Below are 17522 nucleotides of genomic sequence, written 5' to 3'. Positions count from 1 at the left end.
ATTTAATGAATGAGGCGGCTTTTATTTTTGGATGAGATCATATTGATTTGAATGACCGATAAGCAGAACATATTCACCTTATGTAAATATTGCAGCCTTCTTTATTTTCAGTGTCCTGTGTCGAGGGGATGACATCACCTCATCAGCAGAAAAAATCTGCTTATAAAGCGAATTCACAATTGTTATTTTTGCGTTTTTATATTGACCGTTATCACCGGAAACTGCGGTAATTATCAAATTATCAGCATCGCGCATCAGTAAGCGACTAACTTGTAAGCGGAGAGTATTATTCGGTCGTGCGCCGAGACGTTCGTGTTTAAAAAATAAATCGCAATCATTGATAAACGTTGCAGCCCGTGACTAAAGCGCATCCATGAGAAGAATTCACACGATTCATTTTTCGAAATTCGCAAAAAAATGTACAGGCACTTCCACTATCATCTGCCCCAAAAACGAAAACAATCATTGCAAGTTTTACTGCTAAACCATTTTGAAACATCTTGCACGAAAAGAAGCAAATTAGTTTATACAGATTCTCCTGTCAAACTGCTTCGCAAATACAAGTTTAAGATCCATAAAACTCATTAAAGTAATCATATGAAACGCTGGTGTCTTTTATCGTGTACACTCACTGACTCAGGACCGAGATTCGACACAAAAAGCCTTTTAAAATGTTTCTTCAATGTTCCTTACAGCCAATTTTGATGTCATATCCGGAACAAAACTGGACTGCCATTCTCCGAAAGGACAATCTCGCCGGGTCGTGCCGCTCGGGGCTGACTTTCCTTAATGCCGCTCTTCATAAATTTGGGCACAAAACGGCGCAAGGCACTAGCCGAAGTCGTCGGAGTGACAAATTGATTCGCAAAGGACGGGCGCCGGGGTTTGGCTTTGGATTTGCGAGCTTCTGATGCTTTCTTCTGTTTGCTCCTGCAAAAGTGAGATGACAAGCCATAAATTTCATCAAGCAGAATGTCTATTCCAGGCATGTGAATAAATGAAAATGCTTTCAAACCGTACTTTTTGCCAAAGTTGAGGCGAACTTTGACGACTTCCGGGGCTGAAAATTCATTTTCAATGTCGTACACATTATGCTCAGGATGCTGCGGGCCTTCGATGTTCTGCGGAGGAACGTTCGCTTCGTTTTTGGATTCAACAACTGCAACTAAAATAAACGGGATATACAAACTGTCCAACCAAACAATTGTTCAGTATAAAACCTAATTTGCTGAGTTAGTAAATACCTAAACTGCTAAATACCAAAACAGATTTAGTAAATATCAATACCACATGGCACATATCCTTACTATTCATGAACTGATTTAAACGTAATAAATAGATACCTATAGATTTAAACCAGTGTGCATAAAACAGTTTACTAGCACCACACATAAGTGACACAGCACTCAGCCAAACCTTAAAATCGTTGTTTGGTGATTTTTACATATGTGACTGTACCATCTGTTCAGTTCAACCCACCAGCTTCTTGTTGTTCCAGAAACCGCTCGAATTCCGGGCAAGTCATATTCAGCTGCTCTTCGGTGTATTTTCGGCAGGCATTCTGAAAAGCAGCTTCCTCTTCTTCATCTAACTTTTTCATTCTCTCTTCGTGCTCTGCTTGATTTTTGTCCACTGTAAACATACAGCAATAATTAGACGGTGAACGACAAACAGCTGCCCAGTCACCAGTTTTCATCAAAATATTTGCTTATTACGGAGCGAAACACTATGTAACGTCGGTAACGAATAAAAAAAAGCATCAGGAAGAATCGAGAAATCATCGTGTATCGGTATCTGTACGAATTGTAAAGATATATAAATCTGAAACAAAAATTTAATTATTAACCGAATGCAAATCAACTCACAAGTCAATATTCCGATATATTAAGCAATGATGATCACATGCATTTGAGCAAATAATAAAAATGTACGAACTGCCAAAACGTATAGGTAAACGTTAGGGTAACCGGTAACACAATAAAAGCACTTATTGACTTACAGTATCATTATCCTGATTGTCTGTGACGAAACTTAGGTAGTAATAGGTACGAAGATACGGTAATTTTGAACTGACTTCGAAAAGCATGTAAATCCGACAGCACAAAAATACCAACGGCCCAGACATACTTTGTCCCTTTAAAGTTTCCTGGAATTGCACCAAACGATCCAGCAGCATCTTGTTCTTCTCTGAGAGTTCGGGTTTATCCGCGATCTTGCTGACGATGCGAGAGCCAGTTCTGCCAAACAACTCTCACATTACACTATTACAGAGCGTATATCCCAGCCAACGTCAACAAAAGCACCAGCTAATATGGCTAACTTTTTACTGTTAACTGGTTCATAAAATTCCATAAAAAATTAAAAATGCATACTTGTTTCCAGTCCGAGATTTGTTCGCAGTGGACGCAGCTTTTTTCGGTGGCATTTTGGCCGTTCCACAAGAATCTCCGCACAACAAAGATTTTAGCTTCCCTTACTTCACGAGCAAGTTGTAAATGGTTCTGAAGAGGCACCTATGAAAGAACAATGCAACAGACCACAAACTACGAAAATCATAGAAGTTTAAAACATAAAAATAGCTAAATTAATTTTGCTGAAAGAAATTTACAGAATGAATATAAATGAATAATACGCGTAGCAAAGCCAGCCAAAGCCAGCCAAGGTTCGCAAACGTAAAGCTTTGTCTCGAGCCTTGACTGGCTTTTGTAAGAACGGGGAATGTTTGCAACTTCACAAACGTAAGTTCGCGCACGAATAAATAGCACTTAAACCTGGCGCAATGTAATGAATCCTTAGTGCGAGAGTGACTTCCGGAAGAAACAGCCCAAATTGCAGTAGCGCTATGTTTTAAAGGCTGACTAAAAAACGATTCAGAATTGGCACAAAGTTCGTATTTGCATCAGTATTATAAAATTCAAAATTTCGCAAACCGTTTGCAATTTAAAAGTTTTTGTAAGATCTTAAAGTAATCCAGACCATAGCAGCGTGCGGGCGGTTCGGCGGATGTACCCGCGCGCAGTTCAAAAAACGTATTTGAAGTCTGCAATGATCATTCCCTGTATCCATGCATCTGATTTTCCTGTTTGGGTTTCAGTAACTTTCAAACGTGATTTGTGTTTCGAGATTTTTAATTAATTTTTTGAGTTTTTTGGAATTTATCCATGTCGTGGTAGCGTGATTTGCATGGAATAGTTTTTTTAATCCTCACTGAAACGGAAGTCAGGTAAAATTGTGCAGTACTGCATGGCATACTTAGCAGGATCTGTAGTTCGTGTCAGTTAGTCAGTTAGTCGGAGGTAATCTTTGGATTTTCATTTTGCCATCATATTCCTTTTTATTGGCTCTCACGGTCTCTCAGCTCTTTATTCTCTAAACATTCCAAATTGGGACAGATTTTTCTCTAACTATTGTTGATTGGTATAACATTTGACCGGTTATATATTTGCATGTGATCAGACATGGATGGTTTGCAGTGACGTCGATTTTCTGCAGATTGGAGTACGCCAAACGGAGAAATGCAGCGGTATAGTGGTTCTCAAGTGGGAGAATGGGGCAGGCCCGAGCAGTATAACTTAACATCGGAACAACTGCAGATCATTGAAGAGCGCGCCCAACGTCGGGCCAACCTGAAGAATGAATACTTTCGCACGCTGTACAATCCCTGGAAGAATATGTCGGTCGAAGGCGGCACAGTCGTACGTGTGACTTTCCAGTTTCTGTTTGTTTCTTCCTAATGCTTGCTGTAGTATAAATTGATATTCATAACTGTATCTCTTTAAATAAAACTATCTGTATCTGCGCATCTAAATACCCTAATTAAAATTTTAGTTTTGATAATTGCTCATGTGAATCGGCAGTGCAAAAAACTTTTTTTAGTGTATATTTTTAAGTCTTCATTCTTCAGCATAATAATGATATGATTTTATTTGAAAAAGGTCTGAATTTTTTTGTTTAAGCGGCTTAAATTTTATTGCTGCGAAAGGTTCAAACCTTTTGCAGCAACATGCGTTTTACGTATCACGCTGGAATTTTCTGTTTTCGATTTTGCAGAATTCTTAATACGTGAATATTTTCGGGTTTAGTGGTGTAGCTTTATGGTTCGTTAAGTGGGAATTGGGAATATTTTTTTCTTGTTGTTCTTCGCTTTTTTGCTTAGCAGGATTTTTATTTCCAGTTTGATCCTATGATGCAGCGTTTCACAGCGACACGTGCTGATTATTACCACTACTTCAAACCAAACAAGGCTAACTTCATGATTTTCTTCTTCTCGTTCATCTTCCCAGTCACAGTCCTTGGATATCACAGTTTTTATACGCAGGTAACGCTTGATAGATTTAAAACGTCTTGTGCTATATTAAATTGTTATGCTCAGTGTTATTGGTATGTTTTCTGGTGTTTTGTGATACTCATGTTTACACACAAGTCACAACTATGCAAAAAAGCTTTGTTACTTTTAAGATGATTCGCTTTTACAATTATAAACTCAGAGTCTCAGACGTATTAGCACTGAATGCAAGGAGGAATTTTTTACTAGTTTTCAGCGCTAACAGTTCTGCTAATTAATAATAAGGGAGTATTGCGGTTATGTTTTGGATCGTTTTCACAAAATCGCGTTATGAAGTTATTGACGGCTTCCTTGTAACTTGTGTTAGAATGTCGGGATAGTCATTTACGATTTTCGTAGGGTTTTTCTAACTTGTTCATAGTTTGCGCGACAGCTGAGCGACCACAAAGCATTGCTGGAATAAAATCTTTTGCAAAAAGTTTTAAAAACAGCGCTTCGATTTTTTTGACTGTTGTAATTTTTGTAGGAGAAATTTGACCGACGATGCCGGAATGCCGAAGTGCCGTGGCGCTACCGCATGCATCGTACGCTTGTTTGATCGTGTCACTACTGTTTTCAGGATATACAGATATTAATGGTGTGAGTGAAATTAGCGAAAACAATGGTGGTGCATACACTATGTCATATCTAATTGTAAAGCGTGCTTAAAGTGGGAAAACATTTCTATTTTCTTTGCATTTGTCGCCGTGTGGCGTTGTTTTATGTTGCATTCAGTCGACTGTACAAAAGTAAACGTCTCGATACATCGAGCTCCAGAAGATTTATAGCTATTACAGATTTCAAAGATATCGTACAACATGAAATGAATAAGACTTTGCCATAAATTGGCATTAAATAATCGTCATATTATCGATATGGATTTAGCTAGCTTGAATCACGGGCATTTGCTGAAAAACGTTAGCACGTTTTGTACATACATTTGGCCAACGTTTTCAAGGCCGAGTTCAGAAATGCAGTGAAATCACGACCTGGAGGCTAATGGACGGCTCTATTCGATGACACAGAGTGTTGGTTTCCCAGTTTACAAATGCCGGGAGGTAGATTGTCGGTTTTCTGCATTCGGTTGAGCAACGTGCCATCAAAGGTGCCATCAATTTTACGGTGAAGAATAATCTGGATACAGGCGATCTTCCTGTAAATTGCAAATACCGATAATCAGCAGTTATTTTAGAAGTTTATATGCTTATGCATAATATTACTAAACCTGAAGGTTTAGTAATACTATCTATGGCCTTTGTTGATTGGGTGAAATCAAGCGGTCACTTAAATCATTCTTTGTTGTAACAAGATATGCATTACTCACACGCACATACATAGTATATCTGTACAGTTAACTCGTAAGCATTAATAAAACAATGTATTTAAACAACCACGGCTTATTGTGTGCAAAACTGTTTGCTGATTAATCCAGAACGGTGTAAGTTAAACTAGACACGCACATACAACACAAGTACTAGTATAGATAATAAACTTGAGCACATAATTATTAAACCCACGATAATAAATATATATATATATAGATTAAGATATAACGCAATTATGTTAGTATATTACTGTACACCACTTACCGGTGTCAGTTCACCAATGTAATAGTCTTCCAGGATTTCAACAGCCACTCGGGAGTGACCTTTATCGATAAAAGCAGATGTGGCATCGCTACCGGCGAATTCCAGAATTATTTCCATTCCGCCTGGATGCTGCCAATAAGTGCATAATTTGGTGCACAAGTTATATAATTCCAGGATGAAAGTTATATAATTCCAGGATGAAACATCTTTTTTAGAGTTTGTAACATCTTTTCTACAACTCGCCATTGATTTTTGTTAGCTGGACTAGTTATGTACATCAAAACTCGCTTTTTTGTACACGAACAATTTCGCTTTACCGTTTTCCCGTTCAAAAGCAATTCGAATCGCAATTTGCACAAGAGTGCTGCATTTCTTCCCATTAGTCCACTGATAATTACAATTCTTTTGCCAACACATAAGCGGCTGCTGTACATACTTATAAACTCTAACAGGGACGCTGTACAGCACAAAAAAAGTTTTCTTGCTGCTGTAATATGGTTTATTAGCTTGTTTTCATAGTTCTTACAGAACTTTACTTACTTGTGGGTTGGTGCACTGTTAGTGTAATTAATACTATGCCCGCATGATAGCACTGCACCCGCCCTGTGGCGACAGCACCATACGCGCATTCATACCGCACGTGGAATTTTGACTTCTGCAAAAGCCAATTTTTTAGTTCTTCACGTGCGGGAACTTTCCTACATTTTAGACTCGTTTGAAGACCCTAGAATATCGTTTGATTTGGTCAGATTTTCTGATTTTCATTCTTACTTGATTGTTTTTAACTCTAGAAACGTGTGTTTGTTTGTGGTTTCTTGTTTCTGCGTGAGTGCATGTAGTGAGCATCTCACAATGACCGACCTACCTGAAGAACAACGCGATTATGGCTTCCACACGAGCACTCGCGTGTTCATGTCTGCAAACTCCGTGAAAAAACCTGGTACGTATATTGGTTTTGGTTTCTTTTTGTGTGTTGAATGCCATTTTTTAGTGCTGGATCTGCCCCATAACTGGGCGATGATCGAATCAGCAGAAGATATGGAAAAGCTTGGATTTCCTGGAACGATGTTGAAAGCTCGATGGGCACATTTGTATGTAGTGCCACATGGTAAGGAAAATGACCTTTTTCACTTTGTTGCTGTCTTTTTTAATTTACTGTCTGATCTAATGTCATGGAATATTAGCCGTCAACTGACAGTGTACTTAAATGTTTCAGTGAACACAGAACGAAGCCTTTTTTCTTCCCTGGATTTCCAAGACAGTGATGTGTTTTCGTCGGCTCATGCTTTGAGGGAGGTTGAAAATCGTATCCGCCAGGTGCTGCCCGAACCCGTTCAACTGAAGATGTACCTGCTGAAGAAAGTCCTGCCGAAATTTGCTGGAATGCTCAATGGAGGCACAGCTGAATTTTACTACGATACGATCTACCATTTGCGGTTGCTGCAGGTTGTGTTCGAGTGAGTATTATGAAATTAATATCCTGGCCCGCTGCAGTTAAAATGAATTATATAATTACAAGCGCAGAGGGGTAAAATACGGAAGCGTTAATTATTATATATCGTGATACACAACCGTTATAATTACTATTGTTGTTAATGTTATTCACGTGGATTTCCAAGCATGTGTTTTGTGATATTGCAGTTACATTCACTCGGACTTAACGCGACTTCCGGACATCCCGGAATGCCTGTTCAAAGCGTTTTCTTACGGGAATCTTAAGCACGGGCAGGTGATGCGCTTTGGATTTTTCCTGCTGCGTGGGGGGTTCGACGTCGATCTGTATGCAGAAATGGTCTGCCCAGCTGGTATGGATCTGATGCGGGTGAATCATATTGTGGATAAGAAAGTAGTGGCTGGTTTCGTTGGCACATCCAAGCCTGTCTACTACGATGTTGAGCACCACCTGAGCTCCTTACTGGTTCCACTGATACTGCGTGGCCAGCGGCCAACCGCGATGAAGATTGCCGACCGGTAACATCTCCGGAGCAAACACAGTCTGTCGTCACTTTTGTGACCAGTTTTCTTTGTAGACTTGGATATCCAAGACTTTGTGAAGAGTTAGCGCGTGGTGGAAGTCAGGTGTTTCAAGGGCCGGCTTGGGCGGTGTTTCGCAAAGTGTACGATCTGCTGCGGGACACGCGACGCATGACTAAACTGCGCCTGCACGATTCCCGCACCATGGTATGCGAATAAAACATTATAAATATTTTGGATTGGATTTCCTGAATTTAGGAAGAATATCGGCTGTGTGATCAGTGCATGGTCCCTTGGCTGACGGGAGGGCACGACGAGGATTTTGATAATCCGAATTACTGGAACCACCGCGTCGTCTGCCCAAACATCCATGCAGCGTATGATTGTCGGGTTAGCAGTGGAATGCTGCAGCGTAAGCCGCGTGGTCCCTGGATTTCCGGGATGATGTTGAATGTTTTTAAGAAAGACGGAAGGGTTGTGCCGCTGAAAACAGAGTACATCCTCACTGCAAGCAGCGGCAAACCTGTCCACTCGGCGTACTTCTCTTGGCGCATCGCCATGCCTGCTGAACCGGTTGTGCGCGATCTGCCGGACAGCGAGAGTGAGGCTTCGGACGTCAGCGACTCGTCCGACGGTAGCGAGTTTTCCGATGATGAAGAAACCTCCAGCACCAGCAACGCTTCTGATTCCAGCGGGAAAACTGTTTCGACTGGACAACGGGATACTAGTGACACGGCTAGTGAAAGCGGAACTGTTTGCTCTGGTGAAAGCGGTCAGAGTCGTGGAAGCGTAAGTTATTACGTTTGATTCAGTATTGTAATTTTAAGTTAAATCTGGAATGCAAACTTATTAGTATTTTGTCTGATTTTAGATCTACCAGGAGAGAATGACCTACTATTACGAGAACCATTACTACTAGGAAATCCTGGACTAGTTTGGAGTTTGGTTTCCTTTACGCTGCTTTTATTCGGCCATGATGCAAACCTCGGATTCGCGGATTTCCATGATGATATGTATTTACTAAATGATCTTGAATGCTTTTATACTTCTTGCACTGTGTGCACTGACTACAGCTTGTACTTTACTTTTGTTGTGATTTCATGCTACTTCGTTGCGTACTGAAATAACTGAATTGATTCAGTTGTTGACTGAATTGAAGTTGATTTTTGGAATGTAAGATGTTGCTGAAGCGTGTATCTGCTATGATTTGATCTTTTACTTGTGGAATTGGCCTTTGGAAACCGGGAAAAAAAACTTCAGTTTTGATTTTATTTTATTTCAAATTTACAAGTCTGAATGCAAACAACTGGGAATCTTGGCAACAGTAACTCGTAATCCAGTACTACACTTCATGATAGCACAAACGGCATCTGTTGATGGTACAGCAACGTATTCAAAGCGATCACTTAAATCAAAAAATACTGGGAAATCCGGGTCATTTAAAAATAACACAGAATAGTTATACTCATAAGATTTTCCGATTAAAAAAATTTTAACCTTTTCCGTGTTATCTTCCACAGCAACACTCCACACCACTGAAACAATCTGTTTAGCGGATGTGAAAACAAAAGACGAGTTCCGGCCTGCGCTTTCCGTATTTTCGGCCTTACAGGTGAAACCGGAGTCGACCACACAAGACTGCGAAAATCCCAAAATGGTAAAATCGTCTCCCACGGCACCTTTAAGTATCGCCACGGTCATAGCATGGAAATCCGGGAATCGTTTCACAAATGATAATTCCTTTATAATCACACCATTCAGAACTGCGAATGTTGCCGATGAATAAACAATTATGGCTCCCTTTTTTTGCTGAGAATTTTTTAATCCGCTGCGAAAAAGGTCACGTTCTGCCGTGCTGCCGCCTCCAAAATCGCTCTCCAGGCACGTTTCACACAAGGCCAAAGTGGCTGTTTTTGCAATTTCTTTACTCAGGTGTTGACTGCCATGGATACGTTTCGTGATGGATCCAATGTTTCCCTCGAACTGGAATGTCCAATAGTGATTAACTGGACCCCAGTCTTCAATCTGGCCAACAATGTGCAGCAGCTGATGTACGTTGGATCCCATTTTTTCTTTTCCGTATATACTTTGGAAATCCCTGATAAAATTATGTACCTCCAAATCTAGCGCAGGAAGCAGCTGTGACCGCAGATTGTCACTCAGTAGAAAGTGGCAGAGGCGCACTAGTTTCAGATAATGAACGTACAAATTAAGCGTCAAATTTCCGTTGAATGCCACAGGTCCGAAAAACAGCAACAAGAACATCAGCTCGCCACCATTAAACTGCGTATGGTATTCTGCTATAGAACGTACCAAACGTTTCACACATAAGTGGGGCCTGCACAAAGATAACGACCAATCGGAAGCCTGGATATCCAAGAAATTGTTTGTGATCCAGTATTCCAGCATGGTCTTGAAAATTCCTTCACAAATCAAATGTAAAAAATCAGACGGAAAACTCCTAGGAAAATTGGCAACCGGAAGGGAGAGGGCACACAGTACAGACATTCCTCTGACGCCCAACAGCTGATCCTCCATTTTCTTTTTCTCGTTCTTATTGTAGTTGGCCGCCTTTCTCGCCAGCTTCATGTGCTCTTCATGCCGCCGTAAAGGTAAATCGTTCGTATATTCAAATATATGCGTTCCGGCATGGCTCCCCTTTTGACAGCATGTTGTACAGCTGTAATATCCGGTGTGTCCCTTTATCTCCATAAGGCGATTGCGCTCTACTGTATCGCATGGAAATAATATAGGAAAGACTTTTATTAATGCTGGATTTCCCTGTATCTCGCAATCTAAACCATGTATCATCAATTGATTCATCTCCGCAATGAAAGGTGCGAGCAACGTCTCCCGCGGCGGCATACTACGTCCTGCAATTGCCATATTATTTTTATTCAAATGCTGCATGTAATATTTATTTAAAATAACAAAGAATGGTTAATTGTAAATCAAAGCTAAAGATGACCAGCGAACTTTAATAAGATAACCAAACATAATTACACAATTAGTTAAACTTTCCTTAATAACAACTTAATTTGATAAAAAAAGTTTTTAAAAATTACAGACGAACATCTGTAACTGCAAAATAACTTACCACAATATATAAGAAAAGGAAACACATGCCTTTGCCGATCCGCACTTGTCATTTCGTTAATGGTAAACTGCCCGACATAGCACGTCTTTTTGTTGGCGGATTTTCCTTTATGAGGAGCGACGTTGTCCAAATGAATTGACAGGGAAATTGACCGGCAGCCGGCTCCATAGTTCTCTTTGTGACATCGATACATCAAACCGTCACTCAAGTCTAGGATTTCCCCTTCAGAATTCGGTTGAAAATCAAATTTGACTTTACGGTAATTTGCTTTTAAAAAGACTCGCAACGTCTCGGCAACAGATATCGTCGTGAAATAAAACAGTTTCTTTACGCACTCATCTTTGACGAAAATCATTTTGTGGTCGGTTGGACATTGTAATTCATTTTCATCCATTGCTGGAAATCCGAGATAACACTGATGCTCCGGACAAATATAATGCACGCAATAATTGGACAGATATCCATTGAGCAATTTTGTAAGTTTAAACCACGAATCTGGGAAATCCCTGTTATCAATTGGCAGAACTAACGCGTCTTTCTGGAATAATCCAATCGTGGCTTGCCGGGATAAATTATGACGTCGCGCAAACGTCAGCTGAATCTGGATGTATTCGCCGAGTGACATGGGCGAGCCTTCAAAGAGCGGGGCGTCCAAACGCTCGTGTCCCAGTTTGGCAGGATCGCTATCACAATCTCCATTTTCCAAGTCTTCGGGCTCTGTTTCTGAATAGCTGCTATTTGTTTCGCTATCAGATACATCGTTTGAATCGGCAGAATCGTCGCTTTCGTCGGAAATCCAAGGTTGTTCAACAGTAGGTAATAAGTTGTCCAGGCAATGCTCTCCGCCTGCCACAAGCTTTCTTTCCCGGCTCTTTTCGATCTGGCGCTTCTGCCGTGCAGTGATCTCCTTGGAGGGATCATGAAGATGGGAATTATAATAAACTCTGGGTCGTTTACTCATTGCTCTGGGAATTCCAACATGAAGTTTCACAAATAATACAACTTACAGAATACCAAAGAATTCACAAATTACCAAATATAATTTGAATTATGAAAACGTCATCGCGAAGATCGCCTCTCTGTTCTGATTGGTCGCATCAATTCAAACGGTTCAGAGGTTTTGCTGCAAGCGTTCATTCGCGTTCATTTAATCGAGCTGACAACGGAACGGTTGCAAACGTGAATTAGTTGTTCCAAGTTCAAGCCACAGTAACACGCTTATTTCCCCCCTGTTTCTTCCTGAATGCGTATCCCATCCCATATTTTGGTCATTAAACATGTCGGATTCTGGTAATTAAACGTTTGGTATCACGAGTGCTAGCATATCACCACGTTTTTTCTTTGTAGACGAGAACGAGAATCTGGAAATCCAAGAAAAGAACAAAAGCAGGAAAACGAATAAACCACCAACTGGTTTGTTGTAAACTTAGAACGGTGAAGCATGGTGGAACGTTAATTCTTTTAAATTTTAGAGAAAACCTCCGGTAAGCGCCCAGCTCGTCCTGTTAAAGAGCCATCCAAGCTCAAAGGCTTTGCAGTTTCCGTAACGAAAGCTAAGCCCGCAAATGGTAAGACTGTTTTTTTGGAACAGAATAGATAACCTGGAAGTTCAACTTCTCTCTGTTACTTATCACTGGCAATGTTTTTAAACTGGGAAATCCCGGGAAATTTGTTGAGAATTTGACATATTGGTGCAGCTATGTGAATTATTCCAGGTTTGGTCCGGAAACAGCCAAAGGTATCTACGAAACCCGACTTCACTCCTATGAAAAGCCTTGTAGATATGGCGAAATCTATTGAAGCTCGGAAATCCATCACTCGTAAGTTAATTTTCTATATGCTCTCCATTTTTTCGAAGTAAGTAACATCTTTTTGAACTAAGTAACAAAAACGTAACATCCTTTCTCGATGTAGCCTGATTAGCGTGTTGTCATGTATTTGTGCTGTATTTCAGTACGTAATTATAAAATCGTATGCCCCAATTTTGTTGGCATCGATTTATTTTAACACTGTTAAGCAGGTCCAGTGGAAAACGAAAACGGCGACTCGGGCACAAATTCAGTGGATGTCCAGGTTTTGTTTCGCTTTTTTTACATACGAGTAACTTCGTGGCATTTCCTCGCTAATATCGGACTGTCTAATAACGTTTGATAAATTCTGAACTTAGCTCCACAAGGGTGTTCCGACAAAGCAGACCGATAACTTCGAGAAAGCTGTGCAGTTGCTGGTTGAGAGGAAACGTAAGTACGCGCCAACCTGAAGATAGCAACCTGGAAATCCAACTTCTTAATTTCTACATGTAAATCGTCAAATAGCATGCTTAAGCTTTCAGATAACAGTTGATTGCAGAAACACTAGTGATTCGCTTCAAAGGCGACAACATCGTGGCACTGAAATCCTCTCTGGACTTCGACACTGATCCTATTTTTCCGGACGCCGCCTCTGTGGGAAGAATTGCGGACGACGGGTTCACATTGGGCGACCGTCTTCTGGCAACGTATGATGATCGCACGTACCTGTCGGAAATCCTGGCTATTTGCAATACGGTCGCTCATGCGATTTCTTTGAAAGATAAATTTGAAAAATCTTGGGTAATATTTATTGCGTGGCAACAATATCTTTAGAAAAGTTTATTTCAACTTTCCTTAAACTCCCTTAGGAAGACAGGACCAGTTCCGCTGAAAAGAACAAGAAAGAAACACAGGCACTACTGCGCAATGTGGCGAATGCCAACGGTGGTTTGTTGGCTCCTCCTCCTGAGCCACGTTCTCTGTTCCGCGCACTACCTCAGGTAATTTCATTACAAAGTTAATTGAACATGTGCAGTATCTTTCGTTGTAGGTGCCATCGTTAGCCGCTCCCAGTCAAACTGTTCCTTCAGCTGGTGGTATGAGCCGAAGAACTTATTGCCATATAGCCTGACAACAAAACTATTTTAATGTTATTTTTTTTTAAGTTAAAACGCCCGGATTTCCAGAAATGCGAGCTGATAAAGAACAAAATACAGCGGGTTAGTTGTACCATTTCAGATTTTTTTGTCAGCTTCACCTTTTTTCTGGGTGCAGGAAAAAATCCGTCAGACATTTTGCCTGGATTTCCTGAACCATCCAAAGAACAGCCAAAGGAACGTCGTCATAAGAGTACGAGAATAACGCATACAAGTGTAGAAGAATGAAAAGATTACTCCATTGCAGAGAAAAGAAAGCGCGATACAAGCAGTTCATCGGAGTCGGACTCTGACGAAAGTAAAACTGGCAGTTTTAGTTAAATTTGTTCAATTTTGCAGATAATGTTTTCGTAGGTTCTAAACGTCATAAACGAAAGCATCGTGATTCATCTAAAGGTATTTAATTTTTGGAAATCCACATTCGTGTTTTTATTCCTAAAATGCCCTCCACAGGACGCGAAAAGAAACGTCGTCGAAAGCATAAGAAGGACCGCAAACGACGAACGCCTTCGTTTTCGTCAACTTCCGGTAGCTCTAACGGTAAAAGTTTAGCAAAGACTTTGTGAGATGCACAGAGATTACGTTCTGTCATTTCTTCCATTAAAACTACCGTTATTTTGATAGAATTACTTCCAAAGAAGTCGCTTGCGGGAAATGGTATGATTTGCAAGTTTTCTAAGTAAATATTTGAAAATCCTGAAATGAAATTTCTTTAGAATATCCATATTTGGTCAAAACTGGAAAAAAGCGTGAACTCGCCCCTTATACTGGCGTTTTTGTGGACTGCTCGGATCTCCAGGTGTTGGTGGATCGTTCAAAATCAAAGGCGAATCTGGCCTGCAACTTGGCTACTTTCCTTCTGGGAGGAGAAGAAGGAGTCCGACGCTTTTTATCTGAAGAGAAGCCGTCAGAGCGAGCCGGTATCGCAAAGATGCATCCGAATTTGCTGAAAGCCATTGAGCGTAAGTTTTGCAGCCAAATTTCTTTTTCGAAAATCTCTTTCTAATTTGGAAATCCGTGTCTTACGTAGTTTTTCTATTATTAAGGTGCCTGTTACTTTGCAGACTTTGTTACGAAACTGAAGGTCACGCAGTGTCCTGGCGATGTTCCTAAGAGCTTTGGACAAACAATTGGTTCTCATTTCTCTAAATATCGTGTGCAGTTTCGCAACATGCCCGTAGCTGAAGCGGAGGACGCTAAAGAATTGTTACCATAAGAGTAATTCCTGGATATCCATTTTTGTTAGTTGCTGTCCTAATCAGCAAAACACTTTAATTCCGAATTTCAGTTGAGTTTACTGTTGACGAGAAACGCAGTTTTTTTCGGTCATTTAAGCTTTTAGCGTGATTTTTAGTACATCTGGATTTCCAAGTTTGGTTTTGTTTTTGGTGAAACTGTCGGTGGAACTATTATTTTTAACGTTTTTGTTTAATTTAACAGATTTATTTTTCTGGATACCGAGTTTATTGGGTACACACATCGATGTGTGTTTAGAATACGCGCGTTGTACAGCGGTACAACGCACAATCATGTGTTTTGGAAGTGCAATAAAACAGCAATAAAAATGATTTTTTTTTCGCAAATGTGCCATAAATATTGTGCAAATGATGTGCGTTTCATCCCGAAAAAACACACCGGAAGTCCCTAAAACGCATCTGTGCGATACTTCTCCTGCAATTTTAGGAGACCAATTCAGAACAAAAATTCCACACTCGAAATTGCGTAAAATTTAGTATAAAATAGCCTAAAATTGATCAATTTTCTGCGATTACTATCGTGCGGGATATGAACAACAAACGAACATTTTTCGATTAACGACGGTCACGATAGTCGCATGATACAGCTTAGGACAAAATGGTCGCATACCCAACATCTCCACATTCAGTACAAATGCAGCGCAGTGCACTGTACGACTGAGTTCAAAATATCCGTTTCGTACAAGTGCACTGCACCGCTTGCGTACAGAATGCTGGGTATGGGGCTATGCGACCATTTAGTCCTACATTGTATCTTTCAACAATTCGGCAAAATCTGAGCGACCAGTTTTAGCGCTAATGACTTTTTTAACCGAAATCACATGATGATAGTAGAATATTTTCTCATTATTATCGATTATTCATTATTAGAACTCACATATTATCTCGTGCCGGTCATGAAAGCAAGTTGACCGCAAGCTGCCGGTGTATACGAGACACACCTCCGCAATTCAACAGTGGAATGTCAGCGCAAAGTAAATGAGCTGTTCAGATTTGCATAAATCAGATTCAGATTTGCTTTATTTGGGATTTTTTGGAAGTCAGCATATACAGAGTAATAGCTACAATTTTCTAGTAAGCATCTGTATTCTTTCTTTGCAAGCACTGCACCAAATCACAATCGGCTATTTTTTAATTTGAATTCATTTAATGCAGTTCGGATCACTTTAATAAACCCCGTTATACAATATAAAAATAGGTACAGTATTTGTGCGCTATAACCAGATGCACCTGCGCAATGGTTACTGGTTATCCCGAAAACTCAATAACCCATTTGGTATTATTTTTTTCTTGGATACGTATTAAACCGAATGTCTTAGTCAATAATTTTCCCTAATGTAAAATTGATTAAGTCGTCAGGATCGAAGGTTAAAGAAACTGATATTGTAACTTGTACAAATGAAATTAAACAGATTAACAAACCCATTCTCTAAAATTTGGTTAGTTTTTGTGAATAATGAATTCAAAACTGCTGATAAATACTCTGCGCTTTCCACTCTTAGCCAAGCTCATCTTTGATTTCAAGTGTACAATACTCAGTAGCATGCTCTGATGCTCGTAATTTTACCTGTTGCAAATAATCCGTTACGTTGTATATGCGATTCCATACGATAATCCAGCAAGAATCGTAAGAAAAGTGTTTGGAAACTTCTTTCAGTGTGTAATATGCCGGTGATTTTTGATTCACTGCTGACAGTTGTAGTTCACCGAACGGCTCATCTTTGGTAAGTATAAGCTGGAAACGAAAAATTGACGACCAGAAGGCATTATTATAAATTAGACATTAGACATTACAGCGAGATATTAATTTCATGAGAAAATTATGACTAAAGCGTAAAACTATTTAAATAATGACGATAAATACTAAAAGAAAAATATTAGTGAAGTTTACCTTGATATCCATTACTCGGTAACCTGCTATTAAAATTTCATCTGGTCCAGTTATACAGTAATAATACAGTAGCGCATAATTTGCCTTTGTCAAAAACCAAAGCTAACTTCCTGGCAAAAGGGAAAATAAAAGAATGTAAACAAGTGCAAACTTTACGTGGTCGCAAATGGAAGTATTAATTTCGAAAAGAAAATTATTAAGCAGCCGATCAAGTTGGAAGTAAACGCCGGGTATGAGGAAAAGCAACACTGATAAACCAGCAAAGCAGGTTTTTCATCGAAGTTAAACGCACTTGATATACCGCAAATGCAGTAGCCACACTGCTCGCTACATATTGTACTTTCATCTATTACGAGTAGTTCTGCTTAGAACATTGGGTCTATACTGTATACTGAAATATAAATCTAAGTAGGCAAGGGCATACCGGTACAACTTACGGAAAAA

General features: G+C 39.9%; 6 protein-coding genes across 10 annotated transcripts; 3 read left to right on the top strand and 3 right to left on the bottom strand.

The window, feature by feature from the left end:
• Positions 1–379: 379 nt before the first annotated feature.
• Positions 380–2638, bottom strand: LOC129596254 (uncharacterized). 2 transcript variants are annotated; one of them, XM_055493484.1, is made up of 5 exons: positions 2373–2638; positions 2128–2237; positions 1480–1632; positions 1021–1165; positions 380–930 (listed from the first exon to the last, which is right to left on the bottom strand). In XM_055493484.1, the coding sequence occupies exons 1-5, from the start codon at positions 2423–2425 to the stop codon at positions 708–710; spliced, it is 684 nt and encodes a 227-aa protein (XP_055349459.1). In that variant the 5' UTR covers positions 2426–2638; the 3' UTR covers positions 380–707. The 2 variants fall into 2 exon arrangements, with proteins under 2 accessions (XP_055349459.1, XP_055349460.1); XM_055493485.1 differs by having other exon boundaries at positions 1021–1159.
• Positions 2639–3069: 431 nt separating this feature from the next.
• On the top strand, positions 3070–5198 carry LOC129596272 (uncharacterized). 2 transcript variants are annotated; one of them, XM_055493507.1, is made up of 4 exons: positions 3070–3223; positions 3493–3695; positions 4175–4318; positions 4812–5198. In XM_055493507.1, exons 2-4 carry the CDS (start codon positions 3516–3518, stop codon positions 4881–4883), a joined length of 396 nt encoding a protein of 131 aa, XP_055349482.1. In that variant the 5' UTR covers positions 3070–3223; positions 3493–3515; the 3' UTR covers positions 4884–5198. The 2 variants fall into 2 exon arrangements, with proteins under 2 accessions (XP_055349482.1, XP_055349483.1); XM_055493508.1 differs by having other exon boundaries at positions 3079–3223; positions 3474–3695.
• LOC129596274 (cytochrome b5-like) lies at positions 5035–17364 on the bottom strand. The gene is made up of 4 exons (XM_055493509.1): positions 17079–17364; positions 16755–16922; positions 5914–6042; positions 5035–5477 (listed from the first exon to the last, which is right to left on the bottom strand). Exons 1-4 carry the CDS (start codon positions 17088–17090, stop codon positions 5442–5444), a joined length of 345 nt encoding a protein of 114 aa, XP_055349484.1. The 5' UTR covers positions 17091–17364; the 3' UTR covers positions 5035–5441.
• Positions 6603–9153, top strand: LOC129596271 (uncharacterized). 2 transcript variants are annotated; one of them, XM_055493506.1, is made up of 7 exons: positions 6603–6853; positions 6905–7021; positions 7130–7370; positions 7555–7884; positions 7944–8094; positions 8170–8676; positions 8759–9153. In XM_055493506.1, exons 1-7 carry the CDS (start codon positions 6766–6768, stop codon positions 8804–8806), a joined length of 1482 nt encoding a protein of 493 aa, XP_055349481.1. In that variant the 5' UTR covers positions 6603–6765; the 3' UTR covers positions 8807–9153. The 2 variants fall into 2 exon arrangements, with proteins under 2 accessions (XP_055349481.1, XP_055349480.1); XM_055493505.1 differs by having other exon boundaries at positions 8146–8676.
• Positions 9149–12342, bottom strand: LOC129596269 (uncharacterized). The gene is made up of 2 exons (XM_055493502.1): positions 10985–12342; positions 9149–10760 (listed from the first exon to the last, which is right to left on the bottom strand). Exons 1-2 carry the CDS (start codon positions 11943–11945, stop codon positions 9172–9174), a joined length of 2550 nt encoding a protein of 849 aa, XP_055349477.1. The 5' UTR covers positions 11946–12342; the 3' UTR covers positions 9149–9171.
• Positions 11190–15506, top strand: LOC129596270 (uncharacterized). Of its 2 annotated transcripts, none has more exons than XM_055493503.1 (17): positions 11190–12274; positions 12332–12397; positions 12457–12552; positions 12700–12804; positions 13002–13057; positions 13152–13224; positions 13334–13575; positions 13644–13775; positions 13826–13871; positions 13941–13994; positions 14050–14124; positions 14179–14229; positions 14286–14327; positions 14385–14471; positions 14556–14588; positions 14648–14893; positions 14996–15506. In XM_055493503.1, exons 1-17 carry the CDS (start codon positions 12262–12264, stop codon positions 15145–15147), a joined length of 1569 nt encoding a protein of 522 aa, XP_055349478.1. In that variant the 5' UTR covers positions 11190–12261; the 3' UTR covers positions 15148–15506. The 2 variants fall into 2 exon arrangements, with proteins under 2 accessions (XP_055349478.1, XP_055349479.1); XM_055493504.1 differs by having other exon boundaries at positions 11444–12274; positions 13005–13057.
• Positions 17365–17522: the final 158 nt, after the last annotated feature.

Source organism: Paramacrobiotus metropolitanus, unplaced genomic scaffold, assembly GCF_019649055.1.
Source record: "Paramacrobiotus metropolitanus isolate TYO unplaced genomic scaffold, Prichtersi_v1.0 Parri_scaffold0000087, whole genome shotgun sequence".
NCBI classification, from domain to species: Eukaryota; Metazoa; Tardigrada; class Eutardigrada; order Parachela; family Macrobiotidae; genus Paramacrobiotus; species Paramacrobiotus metropolitanus.
Note: the sequence above shows the minus strand (reverse complement) of the source record. Positions and strands in the feature narration are given on the sequence as shown.

Excerpts from the sequence above, each read along its gene's own strand:
- LOC129596254 (XM_055493484.1), bottom strand. The coding sequence starts at position 2,425 with ATGCCACCGAAAAAAGCTGCGTCCACTGCGAACAAATCTCGGACTGGA. Across the intron at positions 1,633-2,127 it reads GGAAACTTTAAAGGGACAAA|TGGACAAAAATCAAGCAGAG; the intron begins GTATGTCTGGGC and ends GTATGTTTACAG. Across the intron at positions 931-1,020 it reads CGCCTCAACTTTGGCAAAAA|GAGCAAACAGAAGAAAGCAT; the intron begins GTACGGTTTGAA and ends TCACTTTTGCAG.
- LOC129596272 (XM_055493507.1), top strand. The coding sequence starts at position 3,516 with ATGCAGCGGTATAGTGGTTCTCAAGTGGGAGAATGGGGCAGGCCCGAG. Across the intron at positions 3,696-4,174 it reads CGGTCGAAGGCGGCACAGTC|TTTGATCCTATGATGCAGCG; the intron begins GTACGTGTGACT and ends TTTTATTTCCAG. Across the intron at positions 4,319-4,811 it reads ATCACAGTTTTTATACGCAG|GAGAAATTTGACCGACGATG; the intron begins GTAACGCTTGAT and ends TAATTTTTGTAG.
- LOC129596271 (XM_055493505.1), top strand. The coding sequence starts at position 6,766 with ATGACCGACCTACCTGAAGAACAACGCGATTATGGCTTCCACACGAGC. Across the intron at positions 7,885-7,943 it reads GCGATGAAGATTGCCGACCG|ACTTGGATATCCAAGACTTT; the intron begins GTAACATCTCCG and ends TTTTCTTTGTAG. Across the intron at positions 8,095-8,145 it reads TGCACGATTCCCGCACCATG|GAAGAATATCGGCTGTGTGA; the intron begins GTATGCGAATAA and ends TCCTGAATTTAG.
- LOC129596269 (XM_055493502.1), bottom strand. The coding sequence starts at position 11,945 with ATGAGTAAACGACCCAGAGTTTATTATAATTCCCATCTTCATGATCCC. Across the intron at positions 10,761-10,984 it reads TCCTTTTCTTATATATTGTG|GACGTAGTATGCCGCCGCGG; the intron begins GTAAGTTATTTT and ends TGGCAATTGCAG.
- LOC129596270 (XM_055493503.1), top strand. Across the intron at positions 12,553-12,699 it reads GAAAGCTAAGCCCGCAAATG|GTTTGGTCCGGAAACAGCCA; the intron begins GTAAGACTGTTT and ends GAATTATTCCAG. Across the intron at positions 14,125-14,178 it reads AAAGGAACGTCGTCATAAGA|AGAAAAGAAAGCGCGATACA; the intron begins GTACGAGAATAA and ends ACTCCATTGCAG.
- LOC129596274 (XM_055493509.1), bottom strand. Across the intron at positions 6,043-16,754 it reads TAACGGATTATTTGCAACAG|CATCCAGGCGGAATGGAAAT; the intron begins GTAAAATTACGA and ends ACTTATTGGCAG. Across the intron at positions 5,478-5,913 it reads ACATTGGTGAACTGACACCG|GAAGATCGCCTGTATCCAGA; the intron begins GTAAGTGGTGTA and ends TGCAATTTACAG.